The 23,879-nt window shown below is 43.1% G+C and overlaps 1 protein-coding gene across 4 annotated transcripts in view; it reads right to left on the bottom strand.

Annotated features, from left to right (window-relative positions):
* TMEM39B (transmembrane protein 39B) overlaps window positions 1-16,448 on the bottom strand; it is a 31,874-nt gene extending 15,426 nt beyond the window's left edge. Inside the window, exons 1-9 of one of the 4 annotated variants that reach the window (XM_073665699.1) lie at window positions 16,315-16,448; window positions 13,924-14,105; window positions 11,264-11,483; window positions 10,829-10,912; window positions 10,595-10,749; window positions 9,999-10,320; window positions 9,652-9,839; window positions 8,725-8,845; window positions 1-177 (exon numbers count right to left, since the gene is read on the bottom strand). The exon at window positions 1-177 is cut by the window's left edge and continues 148 nt beyond it. In XM_073665699.1, coding sequence (XP_073521800.1) covers window positions 1-177; window positions 8,725-8,845; window positions 9,652-9,839; window positions 9,999-10,320; window positions 10,595-10,749; window positions 10,829-10,912; window positions 11,264-11,483; window positions 13,924-14,051 — 1,395 coding nt within the window. In that variant the 5' untranslated portion in view covers window positions 14,052-14,105; window positions 16,315-16,448. Of the gene's footprint in view, window positions 178-8,724; window positions 8,846-9,651; window positions 9,840-9,998; window positions 10,321-10,594; window positions 10,750-10,828; window positions 10,913-11,263; window positions 11,484-13,923; window positions 14,106-16,209 lie in introns of all 4 variants that reach the window. The other 3 variants (XM_073665698.1, XM_073665700.1, XM_073665701.1) reach the window with 3 other exon arrangements.
* Window positions 16,449-23,879: the final 7,431 nt, after the last annotated feature.

Genomic DNA, 23,879 nt, shown 5'->3' with positions numbered 1-23,879 from the left:
AATCCGGTCACGGAGCAGCTTGAAAAAGGCGTAGTAATTACTGAAAAGTATGAGTGCTAGAGAAATGGTATGATGCCATTTCTCTGAAGATAAAAGTGAATATAGTTGGTAGAAGATCAGAAATGCTTCCAGCGTTGTTAAAATGTTCAGAACTCGCAGTGGATTACTGAAGAAAAACTGGTGGAGGTAAAAAAAAAAAAAAAAAAAAAATAGTGAAAAGAACATTAAAAAAAATTAGATTTTTTTTCATTTGAAGGTTCACTGCCTAAGACCAGATCCATTTTTGTAAGAGCACAAGAAGATATTCAAAGGAAAGATAAAGATGTCAGACGGTCATCATGGGTGCTGCAGCCCTATAACCATGACATCACATTGAATTAAAATATAACCCATAGATCTTAGTACCGTATTAAAGAGTCTTACTTTCAAAATTATTCTTGTTGAAAACTGTAGGGGCAATATATGGGAAGAAGCACTTGTTTGAAGTCGGGGAGAAGAAGGAAATTTTTACTTTCTGGAGCTACAGGTGACAGCAGGAAGACAGAGCACAGTCTGTTATCAAACCCCTTCCCCCCCCAGCTGTAGTATCTTCCTGTGACTCCACAAGAGAGCTATACATTGTCAAACTACCCCACCAAGTAGTCAGAACTTGCACTCAGGGTTGAGGGTGCTCAGTGTGCATGGTCTGCTTTGGTCTGACTGTGGAAAGGGTCCTATCATATCGCTGGTCAGTCTGTGTAAACGTACCCTTAGTAAATATATGCATGCTTAGGCATGAAAACAAATTGCATATATAAATACTGAGGGGTTGTCCTGTCAAAAGTGATAAGTCTGCAGTCACTCCATGTGACTGCAGACTTATGAATCCCCCCCAGCGTAGGCACTGTGTGCTGCGGCGATTCGCCGGTATGAGACCCGGGACCGGAGGCTATTTATAGGTTATACATACTTCCAGCCATTCAGCACCGCCTCGCTCCATACACTTGCATGGAGCGAGGCCACGCCCCATCTAGTGACATGGACGGCCAGTGGACGCATCCGACTAGAAGCTGCGACCTCGCTCAATACACACTCACTGGCAGGGGTATGTACAACACATACATACCCTCCGTTACCGGGTCTCATACCAGCGAATCCCTGCAATGCACAGCACAGTGCCTTCGCTGGGGGGATTCATAAGTCTGCAGTCACATGGAGTGACAGCAGACTTATCACTTTTGACAGGACAATTTCAGGAGGTGCTGGGCAAACCTTTACTTGAGTCAAACAATTAGCCACATGATGGATCTTTCAATTTGATACAAAATGGCAGAAAGGCTTGCAGACACTTTCACTTAAAACACTGTAATCATATGGTATAAGACGATACTAAAAACAATGCCAGAATTGCTGTTTTTGGTTCATCAGTACTATCAAAAAGCAGAATATAAAAAGTACCAAAAAAAAATAAATAAAATTATATACATACATACATACATACATACAGTACAGACCAAAAGTTTGGACACCCCTTCCATTTAAAGATTTTTCTGTATTTTCATGACTATGAAAGTTGTACATTCACAATGAAGGCATCAAAACTATGAATTATCACATGTGGAATTATATACTTAACAAAAAAAATGTGAAACAACTGAAAATATGTCTTATATTCTAGGTTCTTCAAAGTAGCCACCTTTTGCTTTGATGACTGCTTTGCACACTCTTGGCATTCTCTTGATGAGCTTCAAGAGGTAGTCACCGGAAATGGTTTTCACTTCACAGGTGTGCCCTGTCAGGTTTAAGAAGTGGGATTTCTTGCCTTATAAATGGGGTTGGGACCATCAGTTGTGTTGTGCAGAAGTCAGGTGGATACACAGCTGATAGTCCTACTGAATAGGCAGTTAGAATTTGTATTATGGCAAGAAAAAAGCAGCTAAGTAAAGAAAAACGAGTGGCCATCATTACTTTAAGGCTGTGTGCCCACGTAGCATTTTTCAAGCGTATATGCTGCGGAATTTCCGCAGCGTAAACGCTTGAAAAACGCATGTATATCCGCACCCCATGTTCCCCAATGGGATTCCGCAAGTTCTATGCACATGCTGCGGATTTTTCCGCAGCGTTTATGCCGCGTTCAAAAATCCGCAGCATGTCATTTAATTTTGCGTTTCCGCAAGCGGAATTGCCTTTGTCCAATGCATAAAAAACGCAAGGCAATTCCGCATGTGGAAAACGCGTGATAAACGCGCGATAAACGCGTGCGGAATTCCGCATGCATTTTTCCGGGAGAGGACTTGCATTTATGCAGCAGAAATTTTCTGCTTCATAAATGCAACGTGGGCACATAGCCTAAGAAATGAAGGTCAATCAGTGCGAAACACGTATATTACTTACCGGCAATGTGTTTTTTCGGAACCCATGACGGCACAACGAGAGGGGGATCTGCCCTTCAAGGACAGGAAACCTTCAAGATAAAAAAGGCGGCGCCTCTCTCCGCCTCAGTGGATTACAGAGCATGAGAGGACTCTCCGGTTAGAGCACATAATTTTATTAACCATAAACAAATTTCACCCATGTGAATACTCAACACCCACCAACCGGAAGGTGAACACCATAGTGATAGGGAGGGAATGTAAAGGTGCCGTCATAGGTTCCGAAAAACACATTACCGGTAATATACGTGCTTTTCTGTCACCCATGACGGCACAACGAGAGAATTACAGAGAACTAGGTATGTAAGGGAGGGACCACAGCCTGCAGAACCCTTCTCCCAAATGTGAGATCAGAGGAGGCAGAAAGGTCAAGTCTATAATGATTATAGAAAGTGGACGGAGATGACCATGTGGCCGCCTTACATATTTGCTCAATGGGCACGTCCACTCCTTCTGCCCAGGAAGCAGCCATGCCCCGTGTAGAGAGGGCCTTCAGATTGTTAGGAGGATCTCTGCCTGATCCCATATAGGCCATCGTGATGGCTTCCCGGATCCACCTTGATAGAGTGCCTTTTGAGACCTTTGATCCTTTTCGGGAGCCCTGAAAGGAGACAAATAGGGCCCTATCCTTCCTCCATGAGCTTGTGGATGCTAAATAATGTATAAGGCATCTCCTGACATCCAAGGTATGAAATCTTTCCTCCTTGCTATTTTTTGGTTCAGGACAGAAGGAAGGTAGGGCTATCTCCTGAGACATATGAAATTTAGAAACAATTTTAGGAAGGAAAGCAGGGTCTGGTCTCAAAACTACCCTATCGTCTAGCACTAAGGTAAAAGGTGGATCTGCAGACAAAGCCTGTAATTCACTAACCCTCCGTGCTGATGTTAAGGCCACCAGAAGTATTGTTTTTAGGGTGAGTGATTTTATGGACCCTGAGCTAAGGGGCTCAAAGGGAGAACCTGTTAGTGCTAAACGCGTTAAGTTTAAATCCCAAGAAGGGACCCTTATTATAGGGGCTGGATTGGCTCTACTGCATTCCCTCACGAACCTGGAAATCCATTTGTTACCGGCCAAATTATAATTATACAGGGCCCCTAAGGCAGAGATTTGGACCTTTAACGTGCTAACCGCTAGGCCTTTCTCCAGCCCTTTTTGAAGAAATTCCAAAATGGCCGTTATGGGATCCACTTCCACTTGCTGGAAGAGATCCTTTCCCAGGCTGGAAGGAAGAGAGAGAGCCTCCCTCTCACCTGGGATAGAGTGTCATTTTGGCGGTTTGCGACTATCCTGGGAGGGCCCGCCGAACAAAAACCCTTTCCTGAAACGATCCTCCCCATCTAGATTGTTCTGTGGACGTCCTTCTGCGGCCAAATTTCTTCCTCCGAAAGGACTGCCTAAAAGTTGAGAAGGAAGGTTTAGGAAATCCTTTTTAGTTGTCACCTGCTTTCTCCAGAATTGTGTCAAGAGAGGCACCGAAAAGAAAATCTCCTTCACACGGAAGAAAACATAGCTTTCCCTTCGTTTGTATGTCCCCCGGGCAACATTTCAGCCAGACTGCTCTACGGCCGGCATTAGACAGAGCCGCAGATCTTGCTGCTAATCTGGCAGAATCCGCAGAGGCATCCGAAAAGAAGGCCGCTGCTCCTTTCAATACAGGTAGAGAGGCCAGAATGGAGTCCTGTGACTCGTTCTTAACCTGGTCTTCCAACCTGTCTAACCAAACCATAAGGGATCTTGCGGTACAGGTTGCTGCTATGGCTGGTTTCAATGCCCCGGCTGATGACTCCCAAGTACCATTAAGGAAGGTATCTACCTTTCGGTCCAGTGGGTCCTTCAGCCTCCCTGTGTCTTCAAAAGGGAGAGAAGATCGTCTACAAGCTTTGGATACCACAACGTCCAGCTTCGGGGCTTTATTCCAGGAAGCGGTATCTTCCTCACTAAAGGGATATTTCCTTTTGAAGGAGGATGGAAGGGGACCCTTTTTCTCCGGCCTATGCCACTCCTTCCTGATAAGTCCCTGCACCTTATCATTATCCGGAAAACTATGTTTTTTCTGATCCAAGGTGCCGAACATAATATCCTGTACTGATTTTTTTGACTTCTGGTCAACTAACCCCATTGTGGACCTGACGGGTTTTACTAAGCTATCCACACTTTCCAGGGGAAAACAATGACCTGTGCCAGCCTCGCTATCCGAAGAGGAAGAGTCAGTGGAGTCATCCAGCATTCCCTCATCGGAGTCAGAGTCTGAAAGGGTGGGTGGGGTTTTTTCCCTATGGGCCTGGGATGCTTGGGAAAATTACTTAAACGATTTTTCTACCTCAGACCTAATCAGGGCTTTTAGATTTGAAGAACAATCCGGGGTTCCCTCAAATTGTTTCCTCAGTACATGGCTGGCATAATCTTTTGGGCCAGTCTTCAGTCAGACCTCGTTCACACAGGGCACAAACTCTGTATTTGGCTTTCTCCGTACATTTTTTAAGGACATCCTGACCATATAAGGGAGGAAGGAGAGGGAGAGAGAGACAAAACAGAAAAAAAGTCTACATTAATACGTCGACTTTCACGTAGCTCACTCACCACCCAGTAGATAAAGACAGGGTACCGGAACGGGAGGCAGGACGGTATCCGATACTTCTCCATGGGAGACCGCGGAATCATCGATCCTGCAGGAGCTATGCCGGCTGGATCTTGAATCCCTGGTGCTGCGAGTTCCAGAACGCCCACTGCTCCTGTTCTGCGGTGGACGCTGCTCATGGGTGCGCTTCTGGCGCAGAGGCTGCCACGGCTGCTCCATCTCCTCGGGCTGCTGCAGCATGGGCTGCAGCTCTTGCTGCTGATGCGGTGGGGAGGGCTGCTGTGAGACTATTACGGTGCACTGCGCCCCTGCCTGGCCGGTGATCTACCCTTAAGTACTCTTATTGTGCCAGGGAGATCACCGGCTGGCGTCCCCGCAGCTTCCGGTACCTCCCCCGAAAATTACATCCGGGGGGGGGGGGGGGGTCAGAGGTCCCGGCGCGCCACTTCGTTTCGTCAATTCCGTTCGCACCCCGTGACGTCACACCCGGGAAGCAGGGTTTGCCGGCTACCATGCTGTGTAGGTGCCGCAAACCCGAGCCCGCACGCAGGGAGACCACATGTCGGCGCCCCCCGCAGCGCTTCCAGGAACCACGGGACCGGCCGCAGCAGAGACTGTGCCCGGCCACCACCGACCGGCCCAGGCGAGCTTGAACTTGCTGCTGTCGCTGCCGACGAGAAGGAAGGTCCCCCACCAAGGACTGGAAACCACTGAGGCGGAGAGAGGCGCCGCCCTTATTATATTGAAGATTTCCTGTCCTTGAAGGGCAGACCCCCCTCTCTGTGTGACGTCATGGGTGACAGAAAAAAAATTGGGCAAACTTTGAAAGTGTCCCCAAGTGCAGTTGCAAAAACCATCAAGCACTACAAAGAAACTGGCTCACATGAGGACCGCCCCAGGAAAGGAAGACCAAGAGTCACCTCTGCTTCTGAGGATAAGTTTATCCGAGTCACCAGCCTCAGAAATCGCAGGTTAACAGCAGCTCAGATTAGAGACCAGGTCAATGCCACACAGAGTTCTAGCAGCAGACACATCTCTTCAACAACTGTTAAGAGGAGACTTTGTGCAGCAGGCCTTCATGGTAAAATAGCTGCTAGGAAACCACTGCTAAGGACAGGCAACAAGCAGAAGAGACTTGTTTGGGCTAAAGAACACAAGGAATGGACATTAGACCAGTAGAAATATGTTCTTTGGTCTGATGAGTCCAAATTTGAGATCTTTGGTTCCAACCACCGTGTCTTTGTGCGATGCAGAAAAGGTGAACGGATGGACTCTACATGCCTGGTTCCCATCGTGAAGCATGGAGGAGGAGGTGTGATGGTGTGGGGGTGCTTTGCTGGTGACACTGTTGGGGATTTATTCAAAATTGAAGGCATACTGAACCAGCATGGCTACCACAGCATCTTGCAGCAGCATGCTATTCCATCCGCTTTGTGTTTAGTTGGACCATCATTTATTTTTCAACAGGACAATGACCCCAAACACACCTCCAGGCTGTGTAAGGGCTATTTGACCAAGAGGGAGAGTGATGGGGTGCTACGCCAGATGACCTGGCCTCCACAGTCATCAGACCTGAACCCAATCAAGATGGTTTGGGATGAGCTGGACCGCAGAGTGAAGGCAAAAGGGCCAACAAGTGTTAAGCATCTCTGGGAACTCCTTCAAGATTGTTGGAAGACCATTTCCGGTGACTACCTCTTGAAGCTCATCAAGAGAATGCCAAGAGTGTGCAAAGCAGTCATCAAAGCAAAAGGTGGCTACTTTGAAGAACCTAGAATATAAGACATATTTTCAGTTGTTTCACATTTTTTTGTTAAGTATATAATTCCACATGTGTTAATTCATAGTTTTGATGCCTTCAGTGTGAATGTACAATTTTCATAGTCAAGAAAATATAAAAAAAATCTTTAAATGAGAAGGCGTGTCCAAACTTTTGGTCTGTACTGTATATACATACAACAAATATTGTCAATTGTATTGACCAGATGGAAAAAAAAAAATGAGAAAGGCAAACTTACTATAAGTGTACAAAAAAAAAAAAAAACTATTTATATATTTTATACACACACTAATATATATATATATATATATAATTTGCTCATACCACCTTCTCTAAAGCATAAATGGTTAGAGTCCTAAGTACCCCAAAATGGGAACGAAAACTACATCTCGTTATGGAAAAAACAAGCCCTCACACAGTTCAGTTGACCAATAAATGGTAAAATTTATGGATCACACATGGTTTTGAAAAAAAATAAATCATATTGACCCACAGAATAGTAAGGTATATAGCAGGAAGGTATACTGCTTGTAACTGCAGAGGTCCTCCTAAGTTCAGCCTACATTTATAGCAGGACAGTGCAACGTAACCAATTTATAGTTGGGACACAGACAACTTTCATACAACTACAAGCTAACACATAGGCTATGTGCCCACGATGCAGAAATGAAGCAGAAAATTTCTGCATCTCCCTGGCAGAAAAAAACGCATGCAGATTGTGCATGCGTTTTTCCTGCAGAATACATGCGGATCCACATGCGTTTCTGCATGCAGATTGACAAGCGCTTTCCAGGCAATAGCATCACTTGGAAAGTGCTTGACAATTAGGTCACACTGTATAAATCCATGCAAACAGCATGGATTTATACAGTGTGAACCGTAAAAATTAAAACAAATAAAGCTATACTCACCCTGGAGGCCCCGGCGTGGCTGCAGCGCTCGTTACTGTCTGGTTCCTGGCTGCCGGCATCTCGCGAGACAGAGCGGTGAAGGGCCTGCGGTCACATGACTGACGTCACCGCAGGTCCTCAAGCGATGCCGGCATTCAGAGAGAAGCCGCCGGACAGGTGAATATAAACTTTATTTGTTATTTTATTCTTTTTTTACAGGTACAATGGTATCCAGGTCTGGATGAGAGTCTCCTCTCCTCCAGAACTGGGTACCATCCGCACATAGAAGCCGCTTGTAAAAATGTACAGTCGCGGTTTCTATGCGTCTCAATGCAAGTCAATGACGGGAGTTCCGCTGCGCTTCCGCAAAATTAAATGACATGCTGCGGATTTTTGTACGCAGCATAAAAGCTGCGGAAAAATCCGCATCATGTGCATAGAACATGCGGAATCCCCTTGGGGACCATGGGGTGCGGATTACCTAGCGTTTCACAAGCGTTTATGCTGCGGAAATTCCGCAGCATAAACGCTTGAAAAACGCTACGTGGGCACTCAGCCTTACTATACAAGTCAAGGCAATGGTTTCAAAGGACTGTTCTCTAAGGTAGCAGGAAACAGAAATATGTAAGAATCTCCTTATTCAGAGATTATGGTGCAGTATTAACATTCAGACTAAGCAGTGCACAAGCAGAGCGAGACGCTGGGCAAAGGAGTACCTGAGTGGCTGACAAATGATTAACCAGTAACTGAGAATTTCTATTCAAGTTAGAATGAGTGAAAATGAAAGCAGGCAACCTCCTCAACCCTCCACAAACACTTCCTGTCACCGATCATGCAGAACAAGGCCTCATGAGAAGAACTGTGATGCCATCACCCACAGACTGCTCTAAAGGATATTGAAGCATGGGAAATTTTTGGCAGGATGTGCACATTAATAGATTGGGCAGAGGTGATTTAAGCTGAGCCTTCTGTGTACGGATGTTTTGGATTTTTTTTTGCACATTAGAAACCCATGTCTCCTTTTTAATAAAAGACTCCAACGCAAAATTGATAGGAGAACTTACATGGAAACGAAAATGAGACATATCGGAAGGAATCGCCACATTATAGTGACCAACCGCTTTGTAGACATTCTTGTTGTGTTTTACCAGCACTCCCTGGGGCCACATGCACTCCTCCATCCACCTGCAAAACAGACATTTATTTTACCACAATCTGAATTCCTTATCAGTAGGTCTGTGTATTAAAAGGAATAATGCACATTTAGGCATGCAAGAACATTTATCTATAAAAACAATCCAGTACGCACATTTACCCCCTACATATGTAAATTAAAGGGGTTTTCCACTACTGGAAAGATGTCCCCAAACAAATCCTGTAATGTAAAACGTAGATCAAACTCACCCTCCCCAGGTGCGGTGCTGCTCCGGTCTTCTTGTTTTGGCTACAGCGGTTATGTCACGTAGGAAGTGCATATCACTGCAGCAACTAATTGGTGAACTTGTGCTGTCTACAATAGGCAGAGCCACTGAGCTCTGTGATGTGTCGGCATGATGTCACTGCCGCAGCCAAAACACAGATCAGAGCAAGGGCAGTGAGCTAGCGCTGGACCCGAGAAAGGCAAGTATCAGGAATCATTTGGGGGCAACTTTTCTAAAAGTGGAAAATCCCTTTAAGATTCTGTATGTTTTAAACAAAATGCTGTTGTGTTCAAAAGATCCTCCAGCTATAAGCTAGTCATGAGGGTGCCCTACATACAACTGATATAGGCAAAGCAGCCATTTTGTCTTGCCGCAGGACATCAGAAGCATTACTTGGGGCCTAATGTAATGCATCAGTTCGTTTGTACGTCTGTTGTTTAACAAACCCCTTTCCTACACTATACCACACAGTGACTTTTTAGCTCTCCCATTTCTCTCTTGTTCCTTTTAATTTACTGGTTTGCTATTCTAGGAATATTGAAAATAATCAGAATTTGAAGATCTGCTTACGAGTGCTGAAGCATGTTGGAGCAGAGCGCTGGATCCACTTTTTGCCAGCAGCCAAGATGAGCCGCTGCCTTATGAAGAAGATCACAGTACCGCGCAGGCAGGAGGTGCTGGGTGAGGATTACTGATGTGCTTAGGGAAACTTGCAGGAAGAGTTCACAGGACCATCGCTTATCATAATACTGTGTGCTCTTTACAAAAAGTGAGAGAACAAAATTACAGAACTAATGAGAGGAACATACAAACCACAGAACCATGACATGTCCAACAAAAAGAGGGTGGCTTTGTAAAGAGTGGTCTATGGTGTTACAGTCTAGATTTGCAAGGACAAGTTATAAAAAGTTCTATACCTTGACAAACCATACTGGCACAAATGCCACGTAGTATGCAGACAGCATAGAACTAAGCAACACCTCCCGAACACGCCAATTGAAGTCCAGCTTCAAGTAATGCACTTCACTACGGATTAGGTCTGGAGATAGGCAGCACGCATGTGTTGGAAGAGGATCTGTGCTGGGTCTCCACATGTGCTGCAGTACTGTTAGGTAGTCACGACCTGCCTTATCAACAGACCCCAGATCACCACTAACACGCGTGTTGGGTACATGGGCAAAGAGGCTTGACCGACGGAAATCATATCCCAGGTGCAGAAATGGGATATACATACCAAAACTAGAAAAAGGAAAAACAAAAAAAGTTATACATATTGCTTGAGCCAATAGGACAAAACTTATTCAATTTATTCACAACAAAAGTAACTAAAGAATAAAAAAAAGTAACTGGGCCACAAATTTCTATGGTATTATAGTAAAGATATTGCCCTAGAAATTAACTTTTGACATACAACAATTTCTCTTTTGGGTAAGTTGCACCCAGTTACTAATTTAAATAAACGTATAACTATTTTGCTATGTTAGATATTTATTTCTGTTTACTGATTACTTACGGATAGCATAAGAAAAGAAGGTTCAAGAAGGAGTGTGTTCTGAACAACAAAATTAAGGAACGGCATAAACTCCATCCTGTTCCAGTCAGAACAGCAAACCGTGTGGCCACCAATAGTAATGAGTGCGGAAGAGAAGACTTTCCTCCCTGTGAGGCCTAAATAATGAGAAATCAACTATTAAATTATCTGAGAAAGCACAACACTTTCCCAACTAGAACAGTGCAGCAGACATACCTCCCGCACAATTGCTGCAATTAGTCTTCGAGCTAGTACAATTGTTGTGAGGGTCAGCACATTAAAATCTATCAGGTGGAAGTTCTACAAAAGGGAGAGAAAAAAAGCAGGACAGTTTAAGTTAGAACCAACACATTTCACATATCTAGAACAAACTTGTCATTCCTCTAAAAAAATACTTAGTTTATAGTAACCTGTGAAATCTTAATCTTTTGGAAGTTGAAAATCACCAGCCTATGAGATTAATCTAGCTACCTTGAGAATACATGCAGAAATTAGTTTGCATGCCTCAATCTTGATGTCATAAATCCTGTGAAGTCAGGATTATGCACCCTTAAAATTACCATTGTGCATTGCCTTTAATATAAAAGTAATTTATTTTCTAATGTTTAAAAACACACAGCAAATTTGGTTACGCAAGTGCCAGTTACTCACCAGAGAAGTATGGGAAGGTGGGTGGGATGGTGGGTACCACCAAACAGTCTTGTAGATATTGATGTAGTGCACAAACAAGGCGATCAGGTGACACAGAAATAGCTGCAGCTCAAAAAGTAGGTGACGGTCTGCAGGTAGTTCAGGGATTTTACAATGTCGCAGTGGCACCACTGTCTGTGCAGCAAGAGGGGGACTTGACAATCCTGTATTAGAACTACTCCTAAGTAACAAACAAACACAAGAAAAAACAGTTGACCTTGCAAAGTAGAACCTGAACTGAAATAGTATTTCTAAAAATCTTTGAATGCAGTAATTATAAAAAAAAAGTCCAGAGACAAAAGGAGAAATATATAAAAACGTCAGTTTCTTAATAGTTGCTGAGGTGGTCCATAACTTTACAAGATACACTTAATGAGCACATGGCTTAAAGAACAAAAACTGACACTCTCTGGTACATGTTGAGGATAGTAGACTGGTGGGGGACATAGCTGCAAGTGCAATGGTGCATTGGGAGGAGAGTATTTTTTTTTTTTGTTAAAGGGGTATTCCCATCTTCAAGATTCTATCCCAATATGTAGTAGGAATAATAATAATACTAATAAATAATAATAGCAAATACCATCAATTAGAAATGTGGAATAGTTCTGATTCGCCATGTCGCTTACCCCATGTGTAGGGCATTCCAGTAGATTAAGTATCAATGGTTACAAACACTAACAGCTAACTGTCACTATGAGTGGTCGCAACCATAGATACCAAGTGCAATGCCATATACATGGGGTAAGCAACATAACGAATCATAAGAACTATATTACATTTCTAATTGGAGGAATTTGCTAATATTATTACATACTGGGATAGGATCTTGAAGATGGGAATGCCCCTTTAAATATATCTTGTAAAGTAGTAGCCAACTCCTATAGCTGGCAATCAACCCATATTTACACGTGGAATCCGGTTTACGTATCATTATGTGATCTTCTCATTATCTGAGGAGAATGTGTCAACTAGGACAAGGCAGTTGATATCACAGTCATAATGATCGAATTATAAGAGCAGACTCATTGTTTTAAAAGAGGGCTGGTGCTTGAAATCATTGCCTCCTGTTAATCTTGGCCATCTGCTAGAAAACTTATCATTGCTTTGCATCAAAAAGGGCTTTACAAGCAAGGACATTTCTGCGTGTAAGATTGCCCCTAAATCAACTATTTATCTGATCAAGAACTTCACAGCATTCAAAACGCTCTCTATGAATAAGGCTCAGGGCACACAAGAAAGTCCAGCAAATGCCAGGACTGTTTCTTAAAGAGGATCAATCTACAGGATTGATTCAACTCCAGAGCAAAGCTTGCTCAGGAATGGCAGCAGACAGGTGTCCGTGCATCTGAATGTACAGCAAGCAGAAGCCTTTTGAAGGCTGACCTGGTGTCAAGAAAGGCATCAAAGAAGCAGCTACTTCTCTCCAAGAAAGACATCAAGGATAGACTGATAATCTATACGAAGTTCAGAGATTAGACTACAGAGGACTTGAGAACAGTTATTTTTTTTCTGATGAAGCCTTCTACAAACTATTTGTCATGTGCCTTGATACTTATCAGTCCACATGTTCTAAGTTACATCTCAACGCGTTTCCCCACTAGATGTTAATTCATCAGAAGATCTATGGTCAAAGGATCAGCATGTATATATCCTGCAGATGAGTTGCACGCCTTCTGTTAAATCCCACTATATTTATATCCCCATTCAGTGTTGGTAACCCCTGACCTCATGAAATAGTTCCTGTTTCAAGGGGAGTATTTCTCCCCAAAACACAGTGGGGCGATTCATTTAAACTTTCTCGCCAGATTTCTAGTAAAAATGTTTTAGAAAAGTTGCTATTTTTTTTTTTGCAAAACACAAAAATGCAACTTCTGGTGTTTTCAAGCCATTATTGCCCCAGTTCTGACAAAGTGATGAGGGACAGGCAACCTCCCCTTGTCAAATTCATGACAAGTGGTGGTGTTCGCTACTTTACAAATCTTACTCCAGCAGGGTCTAGAGTGAGTTTTGTTGCGAGGCGCACATAGCAGTCTAGATTAAATCGCCCCCAGTATGTCCAAATACCCTAAAAAATAAATGTAGTGATTACGGCCACCAAGAACCATGCAGTCCTAATAATGCAAGAGATAGAGCTTCACTCTTCCCTACAGGGTTGTCATTGCTCTACATACCGTGATAAGTAGACAGTTACCACAAGAGATGAGTGAAACCCAAGAAATTCATTCTGTTCTGAATAGATTTTCCGTGAGCATTCATTACCCTGATTATATGAAGCCAATAACAGGCCTCAGAGACTGACCTCACAGCAGAAGTGAGGAAGAACTAGAGGCCAGTGCAGAAGACTGGGGAGCTGCAGCAATAGCGTCAAAAAAAATTGCAACTACACCTTTTTTATTAATTATTTTAACATTTTCCCAACTCAAAGATCGATCTAATGGGAGCCGGCTGTACGCCACTTTGCTGAATTCGAGCCATTTCTATACAAAAAAAAATTAGATTCAGCACATTCCCAATTTTAGGGGAAATATGCAGTGAAACAGATTTTGTTTCGAATCAATTTGTTCATCTTTAGTTAATAGTATTTCAACAGGTTAAATAATCATTACTTCTATGACCATTACCTGGCTCTGGACCTCACACCGCTTACAGTGGGTGCTCCTCCATGGACGGCACCACCTGCAGATCCAGGATCACAAAGGGGAGTGCGACAGTATGAAGTCCGATTTGGGCCCCGACGGCCCCCAGCCATGTCTGGGCTTATTTATCTCAGGCACAAACAAGACATGTATGGTTGATAGACTTGCTGTTGTACAAAAAAAAAAAAAAAAAATACATTAAAATTTTATGCGTGCAAAATTCTGGGGAAAAAAAATGAATACTGGTGGTTACCACACCCAAAGATATAATTGAAATTCCTGAACGAACAATTACATTATCGTTACATGGTGAAAATCATGGAACAGATTGGTCATGCATACATATGCAGTCATTACATGTGAAGTTGCAATGCATTGCGGTCATCAAGTCATGCCACTGAAGGTGCTGCATGATCCTAGACTAATTCGTACTATTAAAGGAAAGGTGTCATGTCCAGAAACGGTATTTACCTGCAGATATAGGTTATGTACCTGGCTTTCGGAAGCAGTGGCTACAGGGCTAAAAGAGCTTTTATTCTCCCTGCAGCTGTTTGCTTACAGTTATCGCAGTGGCACAGGGAGAGCTCACTACATGGGGAGTGTGCTGTAATCACTCCCTGAGACTGATTGACAGCCTGTTCTGCAGCATGTGGGTGTGTGCAGAGCAGGCTGTCCATCAATGTGTCGGGGAGTAATTACAGAGTGCGCACTGTAGTGACAATTTATTGCAAGCAAGCGGCATAAGTGAGAATATAACGTCATTTTCTCTCTGTAGCCGCTGCTCTAGTAAGCTGGCTACACAGGATTTAAATGCCATTTACCTGTATGTAAATAGTGCTTCTGCATTTGATAGGTTCCCGTTTTTTTTACCACTTGGTGTCCTCATTGCACATATTTTTTGCACAAGTTTACTGTATTTCATATATCTATTTAATTCATGATTGATTATTACCAATTTATGAAACAGTTTTGCACATATTTAGTGCACCTTATTTCTAGAAATCATGTTATCTTCCTCCAAACACTATCATCCCATGGTGATTAATCATGTATTCCATGTGCTATTGTGACTAGTTTTGCATGCAAATGATTTATTCTGCCTTTTTCTCCCTCTTCATAACAATTCTATTGGTTTTTAACATATTTGTCAATAAAGAGTGTTTATTTTATCCGCTTCCCCTTTTTGGGCTACATATTGTTTTTTAGAGGTGCCCCTACATAGGTTCCTTTTAAGTAGTTCAATTTAAGTAATCCCCTACCTGTTTCTCAGCAACAAAGGACAAGACACATGCAGAGCTCCTTGCAAGATAAACACTGGTCCACAACTTTGGAAGGAGAAAATCTTGAGTAAGGGTTCTTTTTTAGTTATTTGCAGCTGTCACAAATGGGTTGAGTACCAGGGGCCCTACAATAACCCGATATTAGTTCTCCTTCACAAACACATGTGAGGGACCTAACAAAGAGGACCTGTCAGTGGGATGAGCAGACCCTCTCTCGTGTCCGGTACAAATCCCAAACTTTACAGTTCGTGTTCGCTCATCTCTACCTGTCAGTTCTCCCGATAGGTCTAGTTTAGAAAATGCCTGTATTTTTCAAGAGGACTCTTCTGTTGAACCTCATAACTGTGCGTTGTACTGTTCCTCAGTAATTCCTCCTAGATATATATGAATGAAGTGTAAGCGGGCCGTTACCAGCTGGGAGTGTGGCCCTACCGTCTGACATGGTCAGTGTCAGCCCATAAATAAGGGAAATTATAACATCCAGCTGATGTAGAAGAATTCAGGAGGAATAACAGAGGAACACACTGTTCTAAAACATTCCCCCGAATTATGCTATGGAGAATACAAGTGTTTACTGAGACAAGACCAAGCGAGACCCCAAACTAACAGAAATGCCCCCTTTACTATATAAGGCTGAGCCTGATCTCTCTCCACTTCTTCAAAGCAGATTCCAGGATGAAAGAAGTAGTTTGGCTCCTATGGACTGTTAGTACCTGAGGCCTGAGCTGTGAGGCAGAATAATGGCTGATGCACGGACATAGCTGCAGAGGAAATAGAGGAATTGTCATTTAAGCAACAAGCTAACAGTGAGCAATGGGGGAGCCCACCGAGCAGTCAGTAGGGAGCAGCCGCCTGCAGCATGCCGAGCCTGCGGGGGGCTAGCGCTGCTCTAGTGTCAGTAGCCAGCCTCCTCACAAGGAGCGGTACACAGAGGTACCACACTGCGCTCTGCCGCCCATGAACAGCTCCACATGAGGCAGCAGGCACTTACCAGCCCGTCCAGCGCATGCTCAATGTCGCACCCGGTAGGTCCTCGGTCACTTTACAGCTCCAGAGGTTCAGCAGCTTCTGCAGCCGCCACCCCCAAACCACTCACCACTTCTCTCCTGTGTGAACGCGCCTTGTGTCATAAAGCGCGAGGACGCGCATGAAGAGCCAGTTCGTAAAGGAAGCGCGCCTGTGTGCGTGATGACATCAGACGCCTAAATCCCACGGCCGGCTTCATCACTCTGCGCATGCGCTTCGCTGGTGTGAGTAGGCGGGAAACTGAAGCTGCCATGGGAAATGTACTAACGTAGGATGAGACCTCACAGGGGTTTATTGTACCTGTAGTCCGAATGTAATGGCCAAGCCTCAGTACTTCCTGGCAGCTTATCCTAAGTAGCCTGAAGGACTACTATACTACTGTCTGGTTGTCTGTGGTCCAGAGCAGGCATCAAGATATTGGCCGTAAACTCCGTTGTGGCCAGATTTCAAAGTATTGCGATGTTACATCACAGTATAATGGATGTGAATGGCAGAACCACTAAGCTTGTGGGGTTTCAGCGGTTTACGTGTTGCGATTGCAGGGCACCATGGGAACACGTTCGCTTTCGTTATGCTGCAGTGTGACAGCAGTACTCGGATCGTCTGTGTGGCGTAAAGCTACAGTATGTGCTCTGTAAGGAGTGTTCCCAGACACGGGTTCTCTTTAAAGGGAACCTGTCATGTGAAAAAACACTCTCCCCTGTTCCATCCTGGCCTGTTAACTCTGAGTTATAACCTGCTAGGTGTCCTGTCCCAGACCCCGTCTCCGGTTGGCCTTCTGTCAGTTTTTCCATCCTCTTTACTCAGGATCAAGCTATCTGTTGTCTGTCTCCTCTCACTTTCACACGTCATGCGGCTCTGTTCACTGTCCAGACCTTAGGTCTGCAATTACTGCACGCTGGATCTTATCTAACGTCTTGACAGGAAACTGGCTCTGCCTCTTATCCGTTCCCTCTCTGGGTTAGTCCCAAACATTAATCCTAACTTTCCTTACTGTCGGGCAGAACACAACACCAACGCATATCATAATTCACGTTATATACCTTAACAGTACTCGTGCCTTCAAGTGGGCAGTGTGTCAAACGCCTTACACCTGTATACCTGACATATTAGAAAACTGTAATGTGAAGCCTGTGTAAACTATGTACAGTCATGGCTGAAAGTGTTAGCACCTTTGAAATTGTTGCAGAAAATGAAATATTTCCAGAAAATGATTGCAGTTACACATGTTTTGTTATACAAATGTTTATTTCCTTTGTGTGTATTGGAACAAGAAAAAACAGACAAAAAAGGCAAATTGACCGTCCAAAATAGGGTCACCGTGACGTGGTGGGATGGCTTTTACGTTTTTTTTTATTCAAAATTATGTTAACCAAGTACCCTATATAATTTTCATGCACTATTGCTATTTATTTATTTACTGCAGGGTATTTGCTCATTTTGTCTATGGTTTTGTCTGTTTAGTGACCAGTGTGAACATGCGCCTACACGCTGCATGCATACCAACTTATATTCCACTTGATTTCTTTCGTTTTTAGTTTCAGTTTTTGCACTCTATGCAAATAAGGGCATGTCGTCCCTCTTCTTTGAGCTGGATATTACGTTTTTGTAGCTCTCCACTGCTGGGTGTCCACTAGTCGGGGCCTCGGTCTTTCTCGGCTCTGAGGCTATGTGCCCACGATGCAGAAATGAAGCAGAAAATTTCTGCAGCGTTTCTGCATGTAAAAACGCTTGCGAATTTTACAAGCGTTTTTACATGCGGATTTGACTTGCGTTTTTCAAATGCATTGGGACCTCAAATCCACATGCAGAAACGCACAAATAATGGACATGCTGCGGATTTTTCCGCAAGGAAAATCCGCAAGGAAAATTCCGCAACATGGGCACAGAACATGCAGATTTTCATTGGGGATCATGGGGCACGGATTACCAAGCGTTTTGCAAGCGTTTACGCTGCAGAAAATCTGCATCAAAAATGCTTGAAAAACGCATAGTGGGCACATCCTTATTCACATTTACGTCATTAGACACATGGTAAGGTTTTAATACTAGAGGTCAGGACATCTTAAATAGGGTCACCGTTAAGTGATGGATTGGCTTTTACGTTTTTTTGATCACAATTATGTTAACCAAGTACCCTATATTATTTTCATGTACTATTGCTAATTATTTACTGCAGGGTATTTGGTCATTTTGTTTTTGTCTTGGGTTCTGACTGTATATACCAGCTGTTCCGCCAGGGTTCTCGCCTAGTCTTGCACTTTTTACTGATTGCACACTTTGTTCTCTTTCAGGGAATAATTGTTTTATTCTTTAACAGGATTATTGTGTAATCAGAAAATGACCTACTGATTAATTCAGGTTTTTATGTAATATTTATTTCTTTTAATGTTGGCAATTTTTTTTTTCATATCACAATGTGTATTCGATAAAAATAGAAATCTTGCAATTTTCACACTAGCCATTGGGGCTATTCTAGACTTATACTTCTTGTACTTTCAGAAAATCTGCCTGTACATTATAGAGCCGGCGTCCCTGAACACTGCTTCACTCTTCCCCGGCAGGGACGACAACATACTCGCGACTGCCCAGCCTCTTCATCTGTTCCCAGCCTCCTGTGTCCAAGGGCCTGCGCATGCCACACAGGTCTCCTGGAAGCGCGCTTAAAGAGACAGTGCGCATAACTGATGTGTCCCCATCCAATGATTGGGGGGCACCCGTTAGAAGGTGCCTGATGATTACAGGGCTGGACTGGCCATTTGGCAATTTCCAGACGGGCTGGTACCTATACTGGGCCGCTCTGTCACTTTGAGTCACCTGGTATCAACGCCATATCCCTTCACCCACGAGTCCCACGTGACCTCCTTTTCTTCACATTCACGTTATGCACATGAAGGATGAAAGAGGAGATGACGCCTTAGCCTGTCAGCATCACCATTACCTATGGCCAGCCAGTCTCTCAGGAGGAGGCAGAGGTACGCAGCTTCTACACACTGAAGAGCAGCAGCACGTTAGTGCAAGAACGCTCCCCCAGTCCAGCTGGGGAGAAGGACTTTTTCCCGGTGTGCGGGAGGACGTGTTAAGTGAAATGCTCGTCCTCTGTTCTGCCCAGCAGCTACTGCCTTTGAACTGCTGCACCCATCTTGCTTCACATGATCTTCAGCGTTCGTGCCATGACGCATGACGTCACTGCTATGTTCCCACAGTCAGGAGCATGCCTACGTCAGCTACCATTCTCTGATTGGCCAGTGGCGTATATGGCAGCGTCGAGAAACGGCGAGTTCCCTGTGTCACAATACATTTCAGCTGGATGTACACCATTTTCGCAGGACCTTTCCAACTCTGGGCTCTGGTGCAGCTGCATCGGCGATATGTCCGTCCCTGCCATTTCTGATCCCTGTGGTACCCCACTGTTAACTGTGGCCCAATCTGAATGTGTTCCATTAATAACCACTTTCTGTTTCCTATCACTGAGCCAGTTGTTAACCCAGTTACACATATTTTCCACTGGTCTCATTGCTCACATTTCTCTCATTTTATGTACCAACCTTTTGTGTGGCACCATATCAAATGCCTTTGAAAAGTCCAGATACACAACATCCACTGTGTTGCCCTGATCAAATCTAGAACTTACCTCCTCATAGAAGGATCAGATTAATCTGATCAGATTAGTTTACAGGACAGATCCCTCATAAACATATGTTGTTGTTGGGAAATTAGGTTATTCTTATTGAGATACTCCTGGATAGCATCTCTTAAGAAACCCTCAAAGATGTTGTCCACCAGTAAAATTTACAGTTTAAATTTACCAGATTATAAATTTCCAGGCTCAGATGTTGTCCCCATTTGAACATTGGTACCATATTTTCTATGTGGCTGTAATACTGGTGGGTGAATGTAACGCTGGTGGATGTGGACCCACTGCGCCATGGGCCGGGTTACCCTGGATGGGCGTGATAGGTTCAGGATAGAGAAAGTGACATGCTGCAGATTTCAAAGACTCAATGCATTTCAAATTCTTTAGTATTAAAAAAGGCCCAGGGGCGTAAGATTTATGTACATGTCAGAAGCAAAAACATGCAATGATTAAAACAGTCGTCTGAAATGCGTTTGCATCATTTTTTTAATGTTTTTTTAGAGATGACGTTGCGACTTCCTTTTTCTATTTTTGCACATTAAAGTATGGCTTTTAATAGAAGATTCTGATGCTGGATCACTGTTTTTTGCTTCTTCTTCCTCTCGCTGCATTACAAGTCTCCGTGCATGGATCTTCTTATGGGTGAGCTGACTTTTTTTGCCTTTTTGATTATATACATGCCATCCACTTTGCTGGAACTGTAATATGCTATATCATGTTTTTTTTTGCATGAAAATATGCAACAGAACTTAGCCTCGATCTCCCTGCACCGCTATACGGCCGCTATGGGGCAGCACCGGGCCCCCCACCCATCATGGCAAGTTCAACTGTATAGACTGGATGCCGTTACAGTTGAAAGCAATGATGAGAGAGGGAGGGTCACGCTCCCTTTCTCATCATTCATCCTCTGCGTCTGACGTCACTGATGCAGACACTGACCGTGGATGCAATGACGTCAATACATGGCACCCACTGTGCTGAGATGTGCGGGCGCTCGGAGCAGCGGGAGAACGAGGAGGTGGAAAAGAAACTGAGCGGTATCGATGTGGTGCCGGCTGGTCACCGTGGCACCGCGCAGTGATTCAAGCAGGCTGCCGCCTTTACAGGTAAGTGACGTCTCTCAGGCTGTGTAGACTCTCCTTAGGGAAAAGAATTCTGGAGTGTGTACTTTTCTGACGTGTTTCAGCTTATGTGACCGCCTTCATCAGAGATAGAACCTGCAGCTTATGGAGGTGTTTATATAGGTACCTGGTTGAACTGTGGGGTTTGAATTCTGGTTCCTCTTAGAAAGCAAAAAGTTCAATCTCACTATTAAGATCAAATGGTCTCGGTGCATTTAAAGTGAAGATCCAATTAACTTTCTATTTTTGACATTTGTTTAATTATATCCCCTCCTCTCCAGTATTTTTCAACTTTTTCCACCCCCCAAAAAGAGCTGCCCAATATGTTTCCATTATGCGCAGTTTTGTAATGCTGTGATAATGGATGCCCTGTGAATTGTCTCTTAAATGTTATAATGGTGTTCTTTTAGTCTGATTCTTAATTCACGCTTTGCCCTACCTATGTATAGTTTTTGGCAAGGGCATTTTATACAATATATCACACTTTTTGTATGACATGTAATATGGGTTTTTATTGTATATTGATTTTTAGAAGTTTCAAAAGTATATACTGGATCCTGTTTTTTTGTCATTCTGCACATGACACAATTTTTGCATGGAAAAAAGCCTTTTTCTCTATTTGTACCATTTGTCTTATATTGGTTTCTTACAACTGTAGGTGCTATTTTTCTCGCTAAATTTGGAGCTTTTCAAAATATAAAACTCGGTTTGCATGGAATCAAATCACCTACTATTTTATCACCTTGTAAAAGTGGCCAATGCTTTTTCACAATCTGTTTTAATATCCTATAATTATGATTGTATTGTGTGACGATTGGTACATCAAATGGCGTGTCAAATTCCACTGATTTTGTTGTATTGGTAATTAATAAAGATTCTCTAGGTATATTTGCTACTCTCTTTTCTATCTCCCTCAATTTATTCTTATGATATCCCTTTTGCTCAAATTTGTCCATCATTCTCACTGTTTCTGTTTGGTAATCATCTAGTTTTGTGCAATTTCTTCTGATACGTGTAAATTGTCCTTTTGGAATGTTTTTAAGCCATATGGGCAGATGACAACTATCTCTCCGGATATATCCATTGCTATCTGTTGGTTTATTATACGTTTTTGTTATTAGTTTATTATTCTCTATAAATATTGTGATATCCAGGAAATGAATGGACTCTTTGCTAATAGTAGATGTAAAACACAGATTAAAATCATTTTTATTTAAATTATTTAAAAATAATGTCAAAGAATCCTGGCCCCCTGCCCAAATAAAATAAACATCATCTATGAATCATTTCCCCACATATAGATTAGCAAAGCTTGGTGCGAATCTGGTCCCCATCGCAGTTCCCCCGTCTGTAAATAAAACTGATAATCATATTTAAAATAATTATGAGATAAAATGAATTTAATAGCTTCTATAATAAAATGTATCTGATTTTCAGGCATTATCATATCTCCTGTGCCTCTCTTTAAATATACCTCAAGCACTTTACATCATTTTTCATTATTTGTTACAGTATATAGTCAAGATACAGTTATATGAAAAAGTTTGGGCACCCCTATTAATCTTAAGCTTAATGTTTTATAAAAATTGATGTTTTTGCAACAGCTATTTCAGTTTGATATATATAATAACTGTTGGACACAGTAATGTTTCTGCCTTGAAATGAGGTTTATTGTACTAACAGAAAATGTGCAATCTGCATTCAAACAAAATTTGACAGGTGCATAAGTATGGGCACCCTTATCATTTTCTTGTTTTAAATACTCCTACCTACTTTTTACTGACGTACTAAAGCACTTTTTTTGGTTTTGTAACCTCATTGAGCTTTGAACTTCAGAGCCAGGTGTATGCAATCATGAGAAAAGCTACTTAAAGTGGCCACTTGCAAGTTGTTCTCCTGTTTGAATCTCCTCTGAAGAGTGGCATCATGGGCTCCTCAAAACAACTGTCAAATGATCTGAAAACAAAGATTATTCAACATAGTTGTTCAGGGGAAGGATACAAAAAGCTGTCTCAGAGATTTAACCTGTCAGTTTCCACTGTGAGGAACATAGTAAGGAAATGGAAGAACACAGGGACAGTTCTTGTTAAGGCCAGAAGTGTCAGGCCAAGAAAAACATCAGAAAGGCAGAGAAGAAGAATGGTGAGATCAGTCAAGGACAATCCTCAGACCACCTCCAGAGAGCTGCAGCATCAACTTGCTGCAGATGGTGTCACTGTGCATCGGTCAACTATACAACGCACTTTGCACAAGGAGAAGCTGTATGGGAGAGTGATGCGAAAGAAGCCGTTTCTGCAAGCACGCCACAAACCGAGTCGGCTGAGGTATGCAAAAGCACATTTGGAGAAGCCAATTTCTTTTTGGAAGAAGGTCCTGTGGACTGATGAAACCAAGATTGAGTTGTTTGGTCATACAAAAAGGCGTTATGCATGGCGGCAAAAAAAACACAGCATTCCAAGAAAACACTTGCTACCCACAGTAAAATTTGGTGGAGGTTCCATCATGCTTTGGGGCTGTGTGGCCAATGCCGGCACCGGGAATCTTGTTAAAGTTGAGGGACGCATGGATTCCACTCAGTATCAGCAGATTCTTGACACTAATGTTCAAGAATCAGTGATAAAGTTGAAGTTACGCAGGGGATGGATCTTTCAGAAAGACAATGATCCAAAACACCGCTCCAAATCTACTCAGGCATTCATGCAGAGGAACAATTACAATGTTCTGGAATGGCCATCCCAGTCCCCAGACCTGAATATCATTGAACATCTGTGGAATCATTTGAAGAGGGCTGTCCATGCTCGGCGACCATCAAACTTAACTGAACTGGAATTGTTTTGTAAAGAGGAATGGTCAAAAATACCTTCATCCAGGATCCAG

Source organism: Phyllobates terribilis, unplaced genomic scaffold, assembly GCF_046119375.1.
Source record: "Phyllobates terribilis strain yellow unplaced genomic scaffold, ASM4611937v1 Scaffold_2__4_contigs__length_985480577, whole genome shotgun sequence".
Classification (NCBI taxonomy): Eukaryota; Metazoa; Chordata; class Amphibia; order Anura; family Dendrobatidae; genus Phyllobates; species Phyllobates terribilis.
The sequence above is the reverse complement of the archived record's forward strand: the minus strand, read 5'-3'. Positions and strand labels throughout refer to the sequence as shown.